The sequence below is a fragment of the Lonchura striata genome, chromosome 8 (genome assembly GCF_046129695.1).
Source record: "Lonchura striata isolate bLonStr1 chromosome 8, bLonStr1.mat, whole genome shotgun sequence".
Classification (NCBI taxonomy): domain Eukaryota; kingdom Metazoa; phylum Chordata; class Aves; order Passeriformes; family Estrildidae; genus Lonchura; species Lonchura striata.
The window spans coordinates 23,002,756-23,022,253 of NC_134610.1; the positions used below are offsets into that span (position 1 = coordinate 23,002,756).

Below are 19,498 nucleotides of genomic sequence, written 5' to 3' on the forward strand. Positions count from 1 at the left end.
AACGTAAATACTATCTTTGAAGTGTATTTTATCTTTATATAGTTTATTTGCAAGAGTATTTTCCTAATATTTCACAGTTTGAATGTGCATTTTTTGGAACAGATGATGACTTTAACAGATAATCCACATTTGTAAATGCAGCTCTTTTTAAAAAAGTGTGGAGGTCTGACTGATATGTTGGTAAAAAAGGATTATAAACTTCAGCAAAATGTTTTCATTTTTTTTGAGAAAATGCAACTTGTGCCATGGGCCTCTTGGTCATTTGTACCAGGTCATCCACCTGGAGCTGTGATTAGCCCCACAATGGCTTTTTTTTTTTGCCAGTGTAAGGGCTGTGGGAATGGGCACTAATGGCTCTGCTCCAGCAGCTTGACGGTAATTGACATTGCCGCCTTTAAAAACACAAGGATATACATAATCCAGTCCTTATTTTTAGGCAATGAAAGTATAAATATTTAGTGTATTTTTCTAAACAAATGTATAAAAATAACTTAATATGAAGTATTTGTACCAGACCTGGGATATTTAATAGTTTTTATTTATTTATTCTTTTTTGCATCAAAAATTTCTACCTACTTTCACTACTAAAGGTCTAAAGATCTACTAAAATCTTCAAAATGTGCATAAATTGTTTCTGGGGTGTGTTGCATCACAAATAATTAATACAGTGCTGTTAAGATTTACTCTGCTTACTTAAGATGTGTTTTTAGAAAAGTGTGATAAAAACAAGAGCTGAAATGTTAGACTGTTCTAAGCTGCTGTACTAATGAATATTTGTATCTATATATGTTTTATTTATGACATATTTATACAAAAGGGAGTGTCTGTTTTTGCAACTCCTTTATATCATTTGAGGATGGTATACACCAGAAGATGGATTCTGCTCTCAGTTACATCAGTGTAAATTTGCATTAACTGTGAGGTCAGAGTCTGACTGTCTTAATGAGTAATATAGTACAATAGTGCCTACTAGCACCTTGGTCAAGAAGGTTGTTAATATTAGCATTGTAAGCTTTTGGGGGATTTGTTGGGTGTTTGTTTAGGGATGAACTTGGTCTATGAAGTCTTAGCTGTAGAGCACTTGAAGCAAGCCATTTACTGTTCTTGATTTACACAACTGCTAAATAAATGTACAGGGTTTTTTGTACTCCAGCACATACCAAAATCTGTTTTTATAATCAAATCTTTAATTTGGTTTAACTAGTCTTCCTTTTGTGTATATAAGTAATTTCAAGCAGGCTGGAAAGAACACATGGGAAAGGGAGTTTTCCTTATACATTTTTGGAATATTGATTTATCTAAATCAAAATAGGTCCAAATGTTAAGGAAAAACATATGAGCTGTTGGCCTTACATAAAATGCCAGTTTATAAACCATTGTGTCAGGTTCAAGTGGAGTAGAATGGTTTGTAAAAGGGGTTTGTGGATACCAGCACAGAGCTGTCATTTTTACTCAGTTCTGTCAGTTTTCATGCAAACTGGCATATGCATATCAGCCACATACATGCTTGTACATTTTTTTTTCTGAATGTTTGCTTTAATGTATTCTGTATGACACAACAGTTGTAAAAATAAGTATTAAAGAAGATGTTTAGAGAAGTAAACTACATACTGCATTTAGAGTGTTGTCTTGAATAATATGCTGTCAGAAGTGCTCAGAAATTTCACTGAGGTTTCTGCCAGCTTCTGCAGTGTTAATTACATGTCACAATGACAGATCTTTTTCTGCTTCCACCTACTATGAAGAAAGGAGGCTGGACTCCATGTTGTACAAAACCAAAGTGAGACTGATCAGTGAATGTAGTAGTAAATAATAATTTTAAATACTGACACAAAAGTTGTTGTGATCAGATCCAAACACAAAATTTGCATGTAATTGCAAATTTTAAATGTAATTGTAGTGCTGTTTTGGGTTTTTTTAGGTCCACAAAGCTATCATTTCAGTTTTATGTATATATGTGTGATTTGTTTCTATTAAATCAGTCTTTATATAGATACCTGTGCCAAACATCCCAAAATATATTTCAGTGAAATTAGTGAAGATAATACACTGTTATACTTTTGGTACTGGAGTTAAAAAATAATTTCTGAAAATTATCTGGCTGAATCACAATGATCCATGCAAAATAAGACTGAAAAATACCTGGCTGCTCTTACATATTTAATTTCCACATTCATGGGAGAGCTTTTCAGGAATGCCTGATTGTATTATTCTTGCCAGTGCAGAATGAGAGGTGAACCTCAACAGAATAAGTAGTTAGTACTTATAGTTTTGATCTCATGTGCTTCTGAAAAGATCAGTCTGAAACTAGTTCACATTCCTAAACAGTATTCATCATTTAAAGAATATAAGCATGGGACATATATTTAGATGAAAAGTGGTAACTTCAGTTACATCTCTGAAGTTCCTAACATCAGATAATTAGAATTTTTAGAAATTACCAGCTTCCATTATAAAGAATTAATGGTAAGGCAATCGATGATTTGGAGAGCTGTGAATACTGAGATAACAATGTTCAAGGGCTTTGAAGTACTCTAAATTAATGTCACTATGTCTTTCAATTTAATAATTCAGCTTCACTTTTTAAATTGTTTTTCCTCAGAGAAAGCAATCTTTGGGATAGGAATACTTCAGTGTTTGCTTTTGCAAAAAATGTTATTCCTTACTTAAAAATTGAAGTCACACCTATTTGTTTTTTTTTTTATTTTCACAAATTTTAAACTTGAGTTTTGCTACACCCCTATCACTGAGTATTCTAGTGTAGATGTTTTTCCTGTTGGTGCAAATTAGAAACTTTAAAAAGGGGTGTAATACCTGAATGAAGGAAATGTCTATGTCTGAAAACCAGCTAAAATTCAATGAAATTCATCTCTCTGTGTTATTATGGCTCTCCACCATTATAGTTATTTTCCTCAGGTTGCCACATGTAAAATGTTAGTAGAAAATACATAGCTCTATAGTAGGATTTATACAGCAGCTCATAGAGCTTTGTTAAAAAGTTTTTCCTTATGCATCAGCACTCAGGAAACATGAGTGCCAAATGCTTTCATACACTGTATCAGTGGTGGGATATTTTTATAAATTTATACCACAACAGATCTGATCTGATCTATCTATCTATCTATCTATCTATCTAATCTAAGAGACCAAATGCCAGCTTATATAGTTAGAAATCCCAGTATTTGACCTGGATATAATAAGTAAATAATTCAAAATGTTTATTTTCATCCAGAGACTGCTTTATCTATTGTCTTGAAAAATGTTATTCCTAGAGATGTGTTCTGTCAAATGGAATATTGAAGCTTTAGGTTGCGACTTCAGCAATGTCACTCTAGGTTAGCATTTGCTTAGCAGTCTTGTGGAAAAACACTGGCTCAGCTGGTCAGCCTGCAACATTATTTATTCAAGCTGTGTTTCAGCAAAGCCCCTAAGTATTTTAAATCCTATTTTTAGGCATGAGTGACTCATCTGCCGAAAGTACTTGCTTAAGTGCTGTGCAGAGTTGGGCCAGAGAGGTACTGGCAGGATGAACTTGCTTACAGTGTCACACTAGTGTGTTTCCTCTTCATCGAGTGAGTGTTTTGAGACTCACTAGAAGCCATGTGAGACTGAGTTGCCAGTAGCCTTTGTATAGAAGAGGCCATGGTTAAATCTGCAGATGCTGTCTATCATTTATCTCTTTCTGGTGAGGTTATTTAAAATCTAATGGGCTTTTAGTGTTTTTTTGGGGTTTTTTTTGTTTTTATTTAATGTGCCTATGTACACAAGTTATTTGTTAGCTAGACAAGAGTGTACCTGCACATTTTTGTCTTGTACTGAGTTTGGTGGTTGGGGTGTCTTTAAACATCGAAAGAAATATTTAAAAATTTAGAAGCTTTCTTGAGGGTTTCTTTTTCTCTTTGAATGGTTTAAAGATTAAAATACACAGCCTTTTAAACTTAATTTTTATTCTTTTTAACTTTTCTCCCTTTCATACTTGTAATTACTGCTTTCATCACTTGAAAAAGTTTGGATTTTGTCCTGACCCAGAGCTTAGCTCTTCTGAAATTTTTGTTGTCCTTGTTTTGTCCCCACTTCTTAGTTTTCCTGCATAATTTGAATAGATAGTGGTTGGTAATATACAGGATTACAGGAATGTATTGAAAAAGTGAGTCTTTTTGGAATAGGTTTTAAACATTCTGTCTGCTTCTGCTGATGAACTTCAGGGTTTTTGTTGTTTGCTTTTTTTAGTATTAGTGGTATGCTGAGAGTCACAACGATGCTTCATGTTTGCTAAATAATGCTCTTGCTCCACTTACAGTTCCTATGTGTTGCATTTCAGTGAATGTGTTTGCTTTCAAGCTTTTTCTACAAAGTGAATTCTAGAAGCAGACTTGCTCCTTTGACCTTGATACTGTTTTCCCCCATAGGTAACAAATCCCAACCCCTCCCACAGTCCTCCAAATGTGAAGACAGGCTTTGTTCTGACAGATATGTCAGCTGACTTGTGGGATGAAGAATTGATTCATCACCTAAGGGAGGTGACAGCTTGTTGGTCCAGGCAATTAGAGTCAACTAGTCTGTAGTAGTTGCAGCTGCCAAAAAAACCAAGACACACTAGAACAAGTGTAAAGGAAAGCCTGGAAATAACGAAGGGATCAGAACAGCACAATGCTTAGGCACGTGCTAGAATTTATCCTTTGTTAATAAAGAACATTTTTTTCTAAGTAACTTTCCAAGGCTAGCTGGTGGATAGGCTGTCAACAGTTAATGACCTGATTTACATTGGAAAACTGCATTTCTACTTCGTCTTTTGTTTTAGCAAGTCTTTTTCTGTAGTGTAGTACAGGAACGGTAAAAGCAGCATAATAAATAAAGAAGGAGTCGCATCTTTATGGTGCAGAAAGCATGCTTTATTTCAAATGAATGATTCTATCTCAAGGAGGTTCAACAGCTACCAAGCTCTATTACTACATTAGGAGAACTAAAGCAAATTGAAGTGCAGGCTGGTATTTGATGTTGTAGCAACAGTTTGTGTTCAAACTGTGGTTCATTGCTTAGTTGCCTGGAAGGGACTACAGGGTGTCTAATACTACCACGCAAACTCAATCACTGCACCCTAAGAACCTCCGAGATGGGGTACTGCTGCTGCATTTGAATACCTAAATAGCTTTGTTGATTAAGGGGATGGCCAGGTGATGTTACTTTTTTAAAAGCTATTCAGGCAGTCAATATGTCAGAAACAGTACACAGTGGGTGAACAAAGTGCTGGCCGCTTGCACTTTGCCCAGAAATTGTCAGTCAGGTATGAAAATTATGACACAATCAGATCCAATGTAAAACATTAAGCAATGCTTACAGGAGGGTAATTGCAAACATCACCAATGCCTTACATTTCTGATTCAACATAAATTTTGTGCATGTATGAAATACAGTGCACAGTATCATGTCTTAGGTGTAGGTAATCTTCAACAGGGAGCCTCTCTACCTGTTGAGGCATTCTTAGACATCAACAATGAGTTGAGGCGCAAAAATTAGTTAAATGTTGAGCAGGGTAGTCGTTTGCTAGGAAACTTTCCCCTACCAACTGTTAGTTCCAAAAGTTACGTTTCAAAATGTCACAAAATAAACGGTACAAAACTTCATAACCGTTAACTTCGGCTATATACAGTATGTACATGTCAGTGAAAAAAGTGTTTTAAAATCTTAGGTCAATAATGACTATAAGTCATAATGTATAGATTTGGACTTTGTCTCATTCAGGTAGGTAAAAAAATATTTTTCTTTTATATTTACATATCAGATATTTCAGTCCATATATGAATCACTTGTAAAAATACAAGTGTAAATAATACAGATTAAGCTCTCTAAGGTGATCGGATATTTATATTCACAGTGGCAGAATCGGTACCAAATTCATTCCCTAAATTCAGAGTATAAAGTCCGCCGTCGTTCTTCTGGACATCCATGATGATCAGGGTGGTTAGATCTTCACTGGTTTCAATGTGGAATCTGCCTTGCTGGTCCTGACTGGTAATTTTTCTCCCTCTGCAGTACCATGTTATTTCAGGAGCAGGTTCACCCGAAAAGGCACAGGATAATGTGAGAACTTTTCCTTCCTCAATGCTGATATCAGATGGGAGAGCTTCAATTTTGGGTGGTACTCCTTTATAAAATAGGAGAAGAAATACCAAGTTAGTCTGTTTTCACTAAGCCTGAAGCAGCTTTACTCTGAGGACTACTTCAGGATAGCTGAAACACTAATTCTACCAATAATTGTAATGCTCACCTCTCAGACCTGATTTAAGCATTTTACTAGTTGAACTCTCCAGATGAGCCATGCTAGATTTCCCCATAATACTGCTGGAGCTCATCTCTACAAAGGATTCTTTCATGGAGGACATGCTTTTGGCAGACATGCTTTCAAATTTCATTTCAGTCATGCTGCTACTGCTGAAACTGCTGAATGAAGCCTCTTGTTTAGAAGAAGCCATTTGAAAGGACTGAGAAGAAAAACTTTCGTGCATGCTTGCGTCGCCACTGGTCTTCAATACTACCTCTTTCGGAGGTTCTTCAACTAGAGCTGAAGAGCATTGCAAACATAGAAGGAAAAATCAACAACATCACATTAACTAACAAAGTCATGCAGTTCTCAATGGTTAATTTTACAGAAATGAAGATGGAATACTTTGCTTTCAATGGAAAACTGCAGTGGAGTATACACTTGTTTACAATTGTTTTATTCAAGATATTAAAATCACAAGCAGTAATTTAGAAATTAAAAAATGGGCAATGAAACTTACAGTATGTATGAGCTTCAAAGAAAAACATACATACTTAAGAAAAAACAGGTCACCACACAGTGTTTCCTATTAGAACCGGTACTAGAATTAGACACTGAGAAATTAATTGTGTGTGCTCAGTTCATATTTGTAGAAGCTGTGAAACGTTTTCAAGATCTTGAAATAGTAAAATCTGTATTTCACCGCATTGTTCTGTAGCTGTAAAGGGCAGCAGGAAAGCTCAATCACTGCAGCTTCGCTTTAAACCCAAACACAGTCATGCAAGCGTATCACAACCACACCTTGATGCTAGGAACTGGGATATGGTATAGCCAATAAAATAGTACACCCAGTTCAATTAAGTTGCCATAAAAATCTTGAACTGTGGAATGACTTAATTTTATTGTAACAGATTTTGTTAAGAAATAAGGGAAGAATAATTACCAGCACCAAGGTCTTAACATACTCATCCTAGAACAAATGCTCATAGCTTTCTTTCAACATGCACCTGTTGATATAATAGAGTACCTCTGTGCCATTGTGTGGGTGTTAAAAAGATTTCTAATGCTGTTTTAGGGCTGTATATGTAATATACAAAAGAAAGATGAACTTTCAAAAATACTGAAGTCAACACTGCCAGTGGATTTTATTGTAAGTCATTTTAGTAGACATACCACAGCAAAACATTGATCCAGAGAACAAACTTACGGAGTACGGTCAAAGATGCTGTAGCAGAACACTGCCCATGGTAATTTTTTGCCTTTACTGTGTATTTTCCAGTGTCACTCACTGTGGCATTTCGAATCTCAAGAGAATATACATTTTTAGAGCGAGATACTTTGAGGTGCGATGAAACTGCAATCTAGGGAGGGAATAAAAATGGATTCATTAAATAAATTTTATGAATAATTCTATTTTTTTTTGAGTAAACATATTAAATGATTACTTACAGGTTGATTATTTATTAACCACTCAACTTCAGGAGAAGGCTCCCCAGAAACTTCACAGGTGAACAACACGTCTTGTCCTTCATTGACATTTTGAGACTTAGGCTGCATGATGAATGCTGGTTCACTGGAGCGCTCTTTAGAAAGGGTCACAACATACTGGCATTTAATAATGCCTTCATCAGTTTTACCCTCACAGGTGAGTATACCTTCATCCTTATTACTGGCCTTTTTGATAGTTAGTGTGTGATCACTTCCAGAAACACCGTATCTGTAATCGTCTGAATTTCTCAGCTCCGTTCCATTCAGCACCCATTTTACTTCAGAGGCACCAGGAATGTTGACCTTCAGTGTCACCTTCTGCCCTTCAGACATTGTCATTTTAGTTGAAGAAGCTGTAATTTCTGCTTTCAATTGTCTGACATCTTCTGTAACAACTGACTTTTTAATGACTTCTTGAACTGCAGATTTCTCTTCAGTTGCCACTACTGATTTCTTCTGGCTAGAAGCCAGAAGTAACTCATCTTCTTTCTGAACTGTTTTATGAGATTCAGTTACACCTCTTACCTGGGAATACATATTTTTAAATACTTGGCCAGTAAACTGGAAGTTAGTTCTTGAAACACCTCCTTCCCCAATAATTTCACAGGTGTATTCTCCTTTATCAGATTCCATGAGCTCATGGATTTTGAGCTCATAAGTGCCATCTGCTGCATAATGAAACTTGAAATGATGGTTTTCTTTCAGTTTTTTACCATCCTTATACCAAGCCACTTCTCTGACACTTAAAACATTGCTTTCAACTGCACAGGATAACTTTACCTTATCTCCAAGAGTTTCTGCTTTCAGATGCTGTTTTATCTTTGGTGGAGAAGCAGTTGGTAATTGTACTTTCTCTGCTGATACCATTTTGTCAACAGGTGGTGACTTAGCTTTTGGAGGACTGCTGATGGGTTCAGGAGATTTCACTCGTTTAGGGGACTTAACTGGCTCTGGTGACTTTACACGAGGCTCAGGAGATTTGATCCTTGGAGGTGATGTAATTGTTTTTTCAGGTATTTTTGTTCTTTGAATGGTCAAAGTAAAATGGGCTTCCTGTCTTCCTTCAGAGTTTTCCACCACAACAGTGTAACTTCCTTCATCTGCTAGCTGGACGGAAGTAATTTCAAAGGTAGATTTGTACTGCGTTCGTGTTACTTGGAAGCGCCTTGAAGAAACAATAGGTTGACCTGCACGGAGCCATGTTATTGTTGGTGCTGGTTCACCATCAACATCACAGGAAAATCTTGCAGTCTCCCCTTCAGAAACTGTGATTGACTGTGGCTTTGTGAGGATTGTTGCTGGCAGAGTGCTTTTAAATGCTTTGTGTGAAGTCCTTTCTTCCAGTGACTTTTTTTCAGCTGCAGTGACTTTTTCTTCAGAAGCAGCATAGTGTTCATAGGATAGAAGTGATTCTCTTGTTGCTGATACTTCTGATTTGACCTCTCTTACTGAGGAACTTGCTTCTGTTTCAGATGCTTTCTTAAACGAGGAGATTGCATATGCCTCTGTTTTTGTCAAGTCAGGCAAAATTGACCTTGGTACTTCTTCATCTCTCCTCTGGGAAGAGTATGTAGTGTAATCTCCTCCAGTAACATCTAGTGTTGCATAATCAGAGCATTCCCCTTTGTAGTTTGTGCATACAGCTCGGTATGTTCCACTGTCATCAATGTGGCAGTCGAGAATCTCCAGAGTTAATACACCACTCGTATTGGTAAAGTGTATCTTACTGCTCTCTTGGAGCTCAATACCGTTGTGGTACCACTTCACTTCAGCGGTTGGTTTTGACTGGACATTTAAAATGAACCTAGTATTATGGCCACACGGTACCCGGTGTGAGCGCATTCTCAGGGTAATGCGAGGAGCATGGTCAAGGGTGAAAGGCTGCTGAGTCAGAACTTCATATTTCCTTTCCATCGTTTTTTGAGTTTTCAGAGCAGATTTCATGGACTCGTATCTAGAAAAGATATCAAATCTTGCCATCCTCTCAAACCGGGAGAGAGATCTTTCACTAGAGACTGGGCTAGGTGAGCGTGGTCGAGTTCTCTCTGGTGTTGGGGATCTTCTCTCACTTTCTTCAGGAGGCCGTGAGCGAGGTCGAATTAATTCAGATACAGGACGCATCAACTCAATGTAAGTTGGAGAAAGGGATCTTCTTCTCCTTAGTAATCTAGAGGGAGGTGAAAATTCCCTGCGAGCATATTGCACCATTTCTATTTCTTCTTCTTCTTCTGATGTGATCTCAGTTATTTCTCTTTCCCTCCTTCTCCTGAGTCTACTCTTTTCTTCCTCTGCCATATATTTGAGCTCACTCCTGTATTCAGAGAGTCGCTGATCAGTGCCAACAGGACGGAGCAATTCTTCATCCTCGTGCTCATCCATTATTCTTTGCTTTTGTTTAGGTGGTCTGTAGGCAGCCCTGTCATGACGTTGACGAAGCTCTGCATAGCTTGCACTGGTCTCAGCTTTAGTTGGAATGTGGTAGCTTGAATACCTCAGTTCTCTTTTTCTTTCTTCCTCTGAACTGACCTGTGCTCCTGCAGTAGAATATCGAAGGGCAGACAGTTCAAAGCGTGGAGGGCTTCTACTTGGTGGGGAAGCAGAAAAGCCTAACTCCAGCTCTTCTTCAAGGCGCAGTCTTTCCTCTTCAGTTCTCTTCATGGCTAAGTAGTCATCTATCGGCATGAGCAATTCCTCATCAGACAAGTCACCAAGCGATCGCCTTCTTGGTCTATAGTGATATTCATACTCTGGAGATGGGGTACGCCGGCGTGCTGGTCTCACAATTTCAAGATCGTCTTGTGTCAGCTTTGGTATGCGCCATTTAGGCTTGTACTGATCAGAAATGCGTGGCAGTGGCATCACATAGAACTGCTCCCACCTGGAGAGACGTATGCGTTTCTGGCGTTTCTGAACAGTCCTCTCAAGTTTTCCTGGCATTTCATACTGGTCTCGCAGCCTCTTGTACCATTTCATGTCTGACAGAGGCACAAAGTGTTTAATATGCTGATCTTCCTCAAGAGCAGCGCGCACATGTTTGCGAGGCTCTGGGATCTCATATGGCATACGAAGTCTCCTTTCCTCCTTCTCCTTCTTTTCTTCTTTCTGAATTTCATATTCACCTTTAACTGTTTTTGAGCTAACAGCTGGTTTATATAATATAGCAGCTTCTCTGAGAGCCTCTTGCGCAGTTTGTGTCAGTGGAACAGCTTCAACTCCAGAAAGGATTTCTGCCATTCGTAAGGTCTTGTCAATTTGCCTCTGTACATGCTTCTCCCGCTCTTCTTCTGTCTTGTACTCACGCTTGACATATTTCACGCGTTCAACTTTTAGATAAGCCTGACAGCTCGTAGATCCAGCACTGTTTGTAGCAGTAACTCTGTAGTAGCCACTGTCTTCTGGTAAAGTATCTCTGATATGCAAAGCATAATAATCTAAACCTTCATGAATTATATCAAAGTTGGGACCAAAGGACAGAGGTTGACCATCTTTCTCCCATGTCAGAGTTGGTTTTGGTACACCAGATACCCTGATCTCAAAACTGACATTTTGGCCTTCTTGACATTCAGCATTTGCCAGCAGTCTTTTAAACATTGGCCTGAGTGTGGCATCTGCTGGAGGGGGATGTGGAATCACAGTCAGCTTAGCTTTGCAGCTGTCTTCACCATATTTATTGCGTGCCACAATACTGTATTCAGCATCATCCTCTTCAGTGACATTATTGATGACAAGTTGATAAAGACCCTTGTCTGATTCGAAAGTATACTTCTTATCATCATCCCCAGGTTTGATTTTCTGGCCTGATTTGTACCATGTTAAGCGAGGTTCTGGGTGAACAGTTATAGTTACTCCAAACCTGACATTTTCTCCGACATATGCAGTGCGGTTATACAAAGGCAGAGTAAATTCTGGGGGATGCTCTAATAGTCTCATAGTATCAACCCGTCGTTTCACTTTTCTAACAGTTCTGCATCTGTAGTGCTCAGAAATTTCTCTCACACCTTTAACAAAAAGTTCTGCATAAGAGCTGTCCTCACCATAATCATTCACGACCTTGCATCTGTAGGTACCATCATCTGATTTAGAAACATCTTTGACATACATGGTTGCCACACCATCTTCATATTTGATTTCGTATTTCTCACTGCTTTCTAATTGCCTCATACCGAAGTACCATGTGACTTGTGTGGACTCATCATAGTTTTCAATTGTACAAACATATTTGGCATGGCCTCCTTCTTCTGTAACATTATGCTTTATCTGCCCAGCAATAGGCCCAATGTCTATTGGGGCAACTTTAACTTTAGCCACTGTTATGCCTTTCTGGGATCTAATTGCACCTCCACAGGAAATGCGGGCTACTGACACAACCGTGTTCCACTCTTTCTTTACTAGAGTTTGATAGTAACGTCTGTGCCTCAAGGTCTTAATGGTTTTAGTGCTGGTCTTTTCCGTCTGCTGTTTTAGCCACACATGATTAAGTGCTTCAGCAGCTGTCATCCGAGATTTTCTTTCCTTTACTAGTAGGCGATCAATGAAGTCCATGGCTTCGATGCTTATGTCTTTGAATGCTTCATCCTCAAAGCTGTATTCCGCATTTAGAATATTTTCAATAACTTGTTGGTTTGTTTCAGCAATGAAAGGGTTAAGACCACTGAGAAGTATGTATGTTAGAGCACCAACTGACCACATGTCTGTAGCTGTGCTGACCAAGTCATGGTGATGTACTTCAGGTGCATAATATTCAGGAGAAGTGAACTGGAGTCTAAAGCTGTCTCCAGGCCTCAGCTGTCTGGCTTGACCAAATTCAACAATTTTAATTACAGAGCTTCTTCTTGTGAAGTAAATAATATTGTCTGGTTTAATATCGAAATGTCCAATACTATGACGATGCAAAAATTCTAGTGCATCACAGACCTGGCGTATGTAGCTTACTATTTCTCTCTCATTAAGTTCAAATGAAGCTGTGCTGATTCTTTCAAAGATGTCAACCCCAGAAATGAATTCAAAGATCATGACCAACTCTTCTAGGCTCTCAAATGATTCATGAAGATACAGGATATTTTGGTGCCTAGCAATGTTTAAGATGGAAATTTCTTTCTTTACCAAAACTTGGTCTGCACCCTTTACTTTGACAAATTTGGCCAGGTAAGTCTTTTTTGAAACTGCCTCAACACAGCGGTGTGCAATGCCAAACTGCCCACGTCCAAGTTCTTCTGCAATCATGTATTTATCATAGAGTTCCTTTGTAGAATAGTGACCTGCTTTAGCTGCCGTGATTTCTCTGCTTTCATCAACTTCTTCATCATAGTTCATTACTCTGGTCTTATCTTCCTTTGTTACAATTGGATCAGTAGGCTCAGAAGGCTGACTTTGGCCAAACTTGTTCTCTGCAATTACTCGGAACTGGTAGGTGGTCTTGCCAAATAGGTTCACCACTGTGTATCGTGTATCACGAGCTTGTGCAACACGAATCCATCGCTCTGCTGTTGTAGCACGTTTCTCAATAATGTAGTTTATGATCCTGCTTCCACCATCAGTAGCTGGTTCATTCCAGGTTAAGTTGACTGAATCCCTGGAAACATCAGTTACCTTCAGACCTCTTGGTGGATCAGGCACATCAGCTACATCTAACTCAACTGTTTTTTGATCAATTCCAAATCTGTTTTTGGCACAAACAATGTAAAACCCTGCATCTTTTCTGTCGACACCATTTGGGAAAACAAGAGATGTGAATGATCGTGTAACAATGACTTGGTAGTGTCCATTAGTATCAATGAGATCTTGTCCCTTCTGCCATGTGATCACAGGGGGTGGCTTGCCACTGAATGGAATCTTGATGCTCACCACTTCCCCTCGGAGGGCATGAACAGCTCCCATGCCTTCCAAGTTTTTGGGCAAATGAATCTTTGCAGGAACTGGAATAGAAAGAGGAAGAAAAAACACATAACCAAAAGCACATGAGAAGAGCATCAACAGTCTAAATATTCAAAATTAAAATTAATTTGTCTTGATTATCAAGACCCTTCATTCACCTTCAACATCCAGAGAGGCAGTGCCAGACACAGATCCTCCTTGGTTGGTAGCTCTAACTTGATACACTGTGGCATCATCATCTGTTACATTCGTGATGACCAGCTGGTAATATCCACCCTTGAATTCCTGTATCTTGATCTTTTCCCCATCTGGCATGATTTCCTTGCCCTGTCTGTACCATTTGACAATTGGCTTAGGATGACCAGTGACTTTGCAGACAAATGTGGCATTAGCTTGAAATTTCACATTCAGATTCCTTAGTTCTTCCTTGAAATGTGGAGCTTTAATTGGTACATCAGATTTTGGAATGACTGGTTGGGATATCTCACTCCACTCACTTTCACCACCAAGATTTTCACATTTTACACGGAACTCATATTCAAGACCTTCAATAAGATCTTTCACAGAGTAGACTGTTTCACGAATTTCATCTGTTGTTACAGAAATCCACTTGTTTTGTTTTTTCTCACGCTTCTCAAGATAGTAAGTTCTAATCTTTGCACCGCCATCACTTGCAGGTGGCTTCCATGAGACAACGCAAGAATCCTTTGTGATAGCACTTGCTACTGGCTGGCCGGGTTGTCCTGGTTTTTCTGTAAATAACAAAGTTCAAAAACTGAAGTGAGCTTGCCTTACTAATTAATTACAGGGTAGGCTGGTTTTGGCTGGGGTAGAGTTAACTTTCTTCACAATGGCTAGTATGGGGCTGTGTTTTGGATTTGTGCTGAGCACAAGGTTGATAATACAGAGATGTTTTTGTTATTGCTGAGCAGAGCTTACAGAAAGCCAAGGCCTTTTCTGCTTTTTGTACTGCCATGCTGGTGAGGAAGTTGGGGGTGCATCAAAAGCTTTCAGGAGGAGACACAGCCAGGACAGGTGAGTCCAGCTGACCAAAGGGATATTCCAGACCATATGACACCATGCTCAGTATATAGAATGGGGGAAGGGTGGGACATTTGAAGTGATAGCATTTGTCTTCCCAAGCCACTGTTACATATGATGGGGGCCCTGCTCTCCTGGAGATGGCTGAACACCTGTCTGCCCATGGGAAGCAGGGAATGAATTCCTTGTTTTGCATTGCTGGTGCACACAGCTTTTGCCTTTCCTATTAAACTGTCTTCATCTCAACTGTTGGGTTGAGATTCTCTCCTTGATCCCACAGGTGGGGCAGTGATCAAACAGCTGTGTGGGGCTGGGCTCCTGGCTGGGCTTAAATGAAAACATGGGGGCATAGAGACATTGATATTTTGGGCTGTACTTACCAAATGGAGGCTTTATAAAAACTACTGATGTGACCTCCAGTGCTTCACTAATGCCGTACATATTCTGAGCAGAAACACGGAAATAATAGCCTGCATTTTCAGTTAGGTTAACAATTCTACAGGTTGTGCCTGAAATACTTGAAGATACAAGTTGCCATTCGGCCCCTTCCTTGGCTTCACGTTTCTCTATGATGTAATTGGTTATCATTACACCTCCATCATCCTCTGGTGGTTTCCAGCTTATCACCACAGAATTCTTCAGTATAGACTCTATAACAATTGGTCCTACTGGTTTATCTGGTTTATCTGTACAAGAAAAAGCACACATTTTTTATTTGTTTTTCCAGTCAATATTTTTGAGAAAATATTCCACAAAATACTGAAAAGAAAATTATTTACCTTGTATTTCCACATTAAGTACAGTGTCAACTGATCCAAATGTGTTACTGAGTTGTACTTTGTATTTCCCAGCATGAGTCTTGTGCTGGACATTCTTAATAGCAAGATGAGTATACTGTTCTGTGTTCTCAATAGTAACTGTTTCTGATCCTCTCAAAGGTTTGTTGCCATGGAACCAAGTTATTGCTGGTACTGGTCGGCCAATATACACAACGTGAAGGCGGAGGGTGCCACCTGCACCTGCATAATATTTCTCTTTCAATGGGAAGCCAGGGTGGAACTGAGGAGGAGCCTGCAATAATAGCTTGCCACTAGTTTCAATTTCTCCAACATCATTGGTAGCCATACAAGTGTAGAGACCTTCATCCTCCTGTTCATCTGTCATTACTGTCAGTGTATGATTGCGTCCATCAGACGACATTTTGTATTTTCTGCTCTGTACCAGCTCTTTGCCAAAGCGGTACCATTTAATATCAGGCAAAGGTCTCCCAACAATCTGGCATGTCAGCTGAGCTGCCTCACCCAGTTTAGTTGTAACATCCTGCATTTCTTTTTTAATGGCAGGTGCTTCTCCAGCTGTGACAAAGAAAATAAGAAGAAAATAATAATTACTATGAAATTTTCCTCTATTACTGTATTACTGGAAATTAATTTTCATTTATACCTGTTTCTCTTGAGAGACTGTCCTTTGGGATAGTCATGTTAGCAAATATCATGTAAAACAAATAGGCAGCATGTTAAATGCAGCACCATGGTTTATGACACAGCAAATTACAACAATATCACAGCAAATGTGACAATGAATTTTTGCTTACATGTTAATTTAGTTTTCACTGCCATAGCAGTCCTTCGAGGTCTACTGAGGCCAGTCTGATTTTCTGCAAAAACACGGAACTCATATTCTGTGGCCTCTAATAAACCTCCTACTGTAAACTGCCTGTCTTTGATGCGTTCTTTATTGCATTTTTTCCAGGTACTTTCTCCAGACTGGCGATATTCAACCCAATAGCCAAGGATCTCTTTGCCACCATCACTTTCAGGTCGTTCCCATTCTAATGTAATGCTGTCCTTAAAGATAGAAGTGATCTCAATTTCTCCAGGTTGGCTTGGTTTGTCTGAAAATTAAAACAAATTAAAACAGAAAATCAGTTTTTCCCTAAATGTCATTAAGCTGCTCTTCAAAAGATCTGTTAATGTGGACATTATCTTACCAAATGGATCCTTGCATACAACTGGTTCAGAAGCAGGACTTGCTTCACTTTCACCAATGTCATTTTGAGCAATGACACGGAACTGATATTCAGCATCTGGAACAAGTCCTGTGACTGTGTACATTGTAGTGGTAATCTGTGTCTTATTATGTCGGACCCATTTTTCTGTAGATGTCTCTTTACGTTCAATATAGTAACCAGTTACACGAGAACCACCATCATCTTTAGGTCTGGACCAGGACAAGTTGACAGAACTCTTTGTAACGTCAAGTACTTCAGGTGGGTTGTTTGGAGGCTCTGGTGGATCTGTTAATAATGATAATAATAATAAAATTACAGTGACATAGCATTAATATTTCTGCATTTAATGTTCTATAATATAGTAATTTCTTCTTTTTTTGAGTCTAAAAGGAAACTTACTTAGAGGTGTCTTTGGTACTGCTGGTTCTTCAGATTTGAGAGATTTGCTGATACCGAAATGGTTTTCAGCAGAAACACGGAAGTGATATTCCACATTTTCTTTGAGTCCTTTCACCACTAGTGATGTCCCTTTCACTCTAGAGTCAACAGTGTACCAGGCAGTCTTTGGTACTTCTCTTCTCTCAACAATATAACCCAGGATATCTGCACCACCATCATCTGTAGGAGGTCTCCAGCTTACTCTGACAGAACGAGCTTGTATATCATCATACTCAAGTGGTCCTTCTGGTGGATTTGGAATGCCAATCACTCTGACTTTAATGTACACGGCTTTCTTGCCACACTTGTTTTCAAGTACCAAATCATAGGTGCCTGAATCTTCTCTTTCTGCATCTTTGATCACAAGTTCTGTGTGAGTCTCAGAAGTCGCAATCATTGCCCTCTTGCTGATGTCCTGTCCTTCTTTTGTCCATTTGCACATTGGGATGGGCTTACCCTTAATGGGTATTGTAAGCCTGATTACTCCTCCTTGTCTCACCATGAGACCTTCTTGGTATTTTTCATCAAGTTCATAGTCAGGATATTCTATAAACAAAAATAACATGTCATGCTGTGTTATTCTATAGATAATATCATATCTGCTTTAGGCAAAAAAAAAATTTTAGGACAGCTTTCAACAAGAGCTAAGGCTTGAAATTCTTACCAAGCATTTCTGTAATTTTGACTGTTCCTGGCACTTCAGCAGGTTCTCCTGGCCCACCAGCATTACAGGCTAGCACTCTGAATCTGTACTCGGCACCCTGGGGAAGATGTGTCAAGGTGTATTCCCGAATCTTGGTTGGTGTAGTATTGCATTTGGTCCATTCAAATTGATCAACCTTCTGCATCTCAATTAAGTAGCCAGTAACTTTAGAACCACCTTCATCTTCTGGTGGACTCCAAGCCAAGGAGACAGATGTTCTTGTCGTATCAGTGACTCTTGGATTCTGAGGTTTACCTGGAGGAGCTGGAAGAGAAGATCAGATAGGCAGGTGGGATTTGTTTCTATGAATATTCAAAAGATGAAATAAATGCTAACTTGCAACTTACAGTCTGTAGTAAGTCTATACTGAATTTAAAAAGGAAAACTTTGAATGAAAGATTTTCACTAATTTTATCTTTGTTTTCTCCAGTCAGAATCTCATTCGCTAATATACCCAGAAAAATTTCCAAATTAGAATTAATTCTACCATAATGTCATTCCCTTCTTCCATCATTGCTTAATCTTTGTAGGAAATTACTTACCAATTGGATCTCTGGCAACAGCAGACTTGGAAGGACGACTGGGTTTCCCAGTGCCTCTGGCATTGATTGCTGTGACCCGGTGTTCATATTCTAATCCTTCAACCAACCCAGTGGAACGGTAACGAGTCATGGTGACTGGAACTTTATTTACACGGATCCATCTATCTGCTCTAACTTCTTTGCGTTCCACAATATAACCAGTAATCTGTGAGTCACCATCATCTTCTGGAGGATACCAAGTCAATGTCATGCCATCTCGAGAGATATCAAACACTTCTGGGGTGCCAGGAGGACCAGGAATACCTGTAAAAACATGACATGGAATCAGAGAAGAAAGTGTCAGATGACTTTACACACTAGGAGGATGTGACATATTGTGAATAACAATGTAATATCAATATCTTATCAAACTCTTTTATTAGTAATTACCTAGGTAATTTACAAATCAGGTCAGTGAAAAACTGTTTTTCACTGCTTTTTCAAAGCAACTTTTCAAGATGGATGGTAGACTTGAGCAGAAAGTCCAAGTTTACCATCCATGTTCTGTGCAACACATCTATAATACCTATACCAATTTATGGATGGCATTTTTCATCTGGAAAATAACACGATTACTGTGCATCATAATGTACAATTTTATCTGGCAAAAGGAAGTAGCAGCATCTAGAAAATTCTAGTATATGTGTGGGCATATAGGCCCATTTCAACATATATTTTTAATTTTAAAGATAGAGAATGAAGAAAAATTCAGACTTACGGATTCTGCTCTTGCATTCTATAATTTCAGACTGCAGGTAAGATCCAATCCCAAAGCGGTTTGTAGCAGCCACACGGAACACATATTCTGCACCTTCAACAAGTCTGGTGAACTTAAATGTTGTCCTAGTTACTGACTCTGAAACTGGCAGCCATCCAGGACGGTGAGCATCACGCTGTTCTACCACATATCCACTAAGGGCAGCTCCACCATCCAGCTCAGGAGGCTCCCAGGAGATGGTTACATAATTTGCATCAATTTCATCAATTCTAATAGGTCCAACAGGTGGTCCAGGCTTGTCTAGGGGAAAAAAAACCCAACAAAAAACAGAAAAAAAGCTTACAAAACAGGTGCAGAAAAAGAATCATATTTCTCATGTAAA

General features: G+C 38.9%; 1 protein-coding gene across 31 annotated transcripts in view; it reads right to left on the bottom strand.

The window, feature by feature from the left end:
• Nucleotides 1-4,870: 4,870 nt before the first annotated feature.
• TTN (titin) overlaps nt 4,871-19,498 on the bottom strand; it is a 239,112-nt gene continuing 224,484 nt past the window's right edge. For 30 of the 31 annotated variants that reach the window (XM_077785076.1, XM_077785079.1, XM_077785098.1 and 27 more), the window contains 13 exons: nt 19,117-19,416; nt 18,360-18,662; nt 17,779-18,081; nt 17,076-17,660; nt 16,656-16,961; nt 16,260-16,559; nt 15,445-16,020; nt 15,046-15,351; nt 13,783-14,376; nt 7,712-13,665; nt 7,470-7,623; nt 6,269-6,562; nt 4,871-6,145 (listed from right to left, as the gene is read on the bottom strand). In XM_077785076.1, coding sequence (XP_077641202.1) covers nt 5,847-6,145; nt 6,269-6,562; nt 7,470-7,623; nt 7,712-13,665; nt 13,783-14,376; nt 15,046-15,351; nt 15,445-16,020; nt 16,260-16,559; nt 16,656-16,961; nt 17,076-17,660; nt 17,779-18,081; nt 18,360-18,662; nt 19,117-19,416 — 10,274 coding nt within the window. In that variant the 3' untranslated portion in view covers nt 4,871-5,846. The remainder of the gene's footprint in view (nt 6,146-6,268; nt 6,563-7,469; nt 7,624-7,711; nt 13,666-13,782; nt 14,377-15,045; nt 15,352-15,444; nt 16,021-16,259; nt 16,560-16,655; nt 16,962-17,075; nt 17,661-17,778; nt 18,082-18,359; nt 18,663-19,116; nt 19,417-19,498) is intronic. The other variant, XM_077785080.1, reaches the window with a different exon arrangement.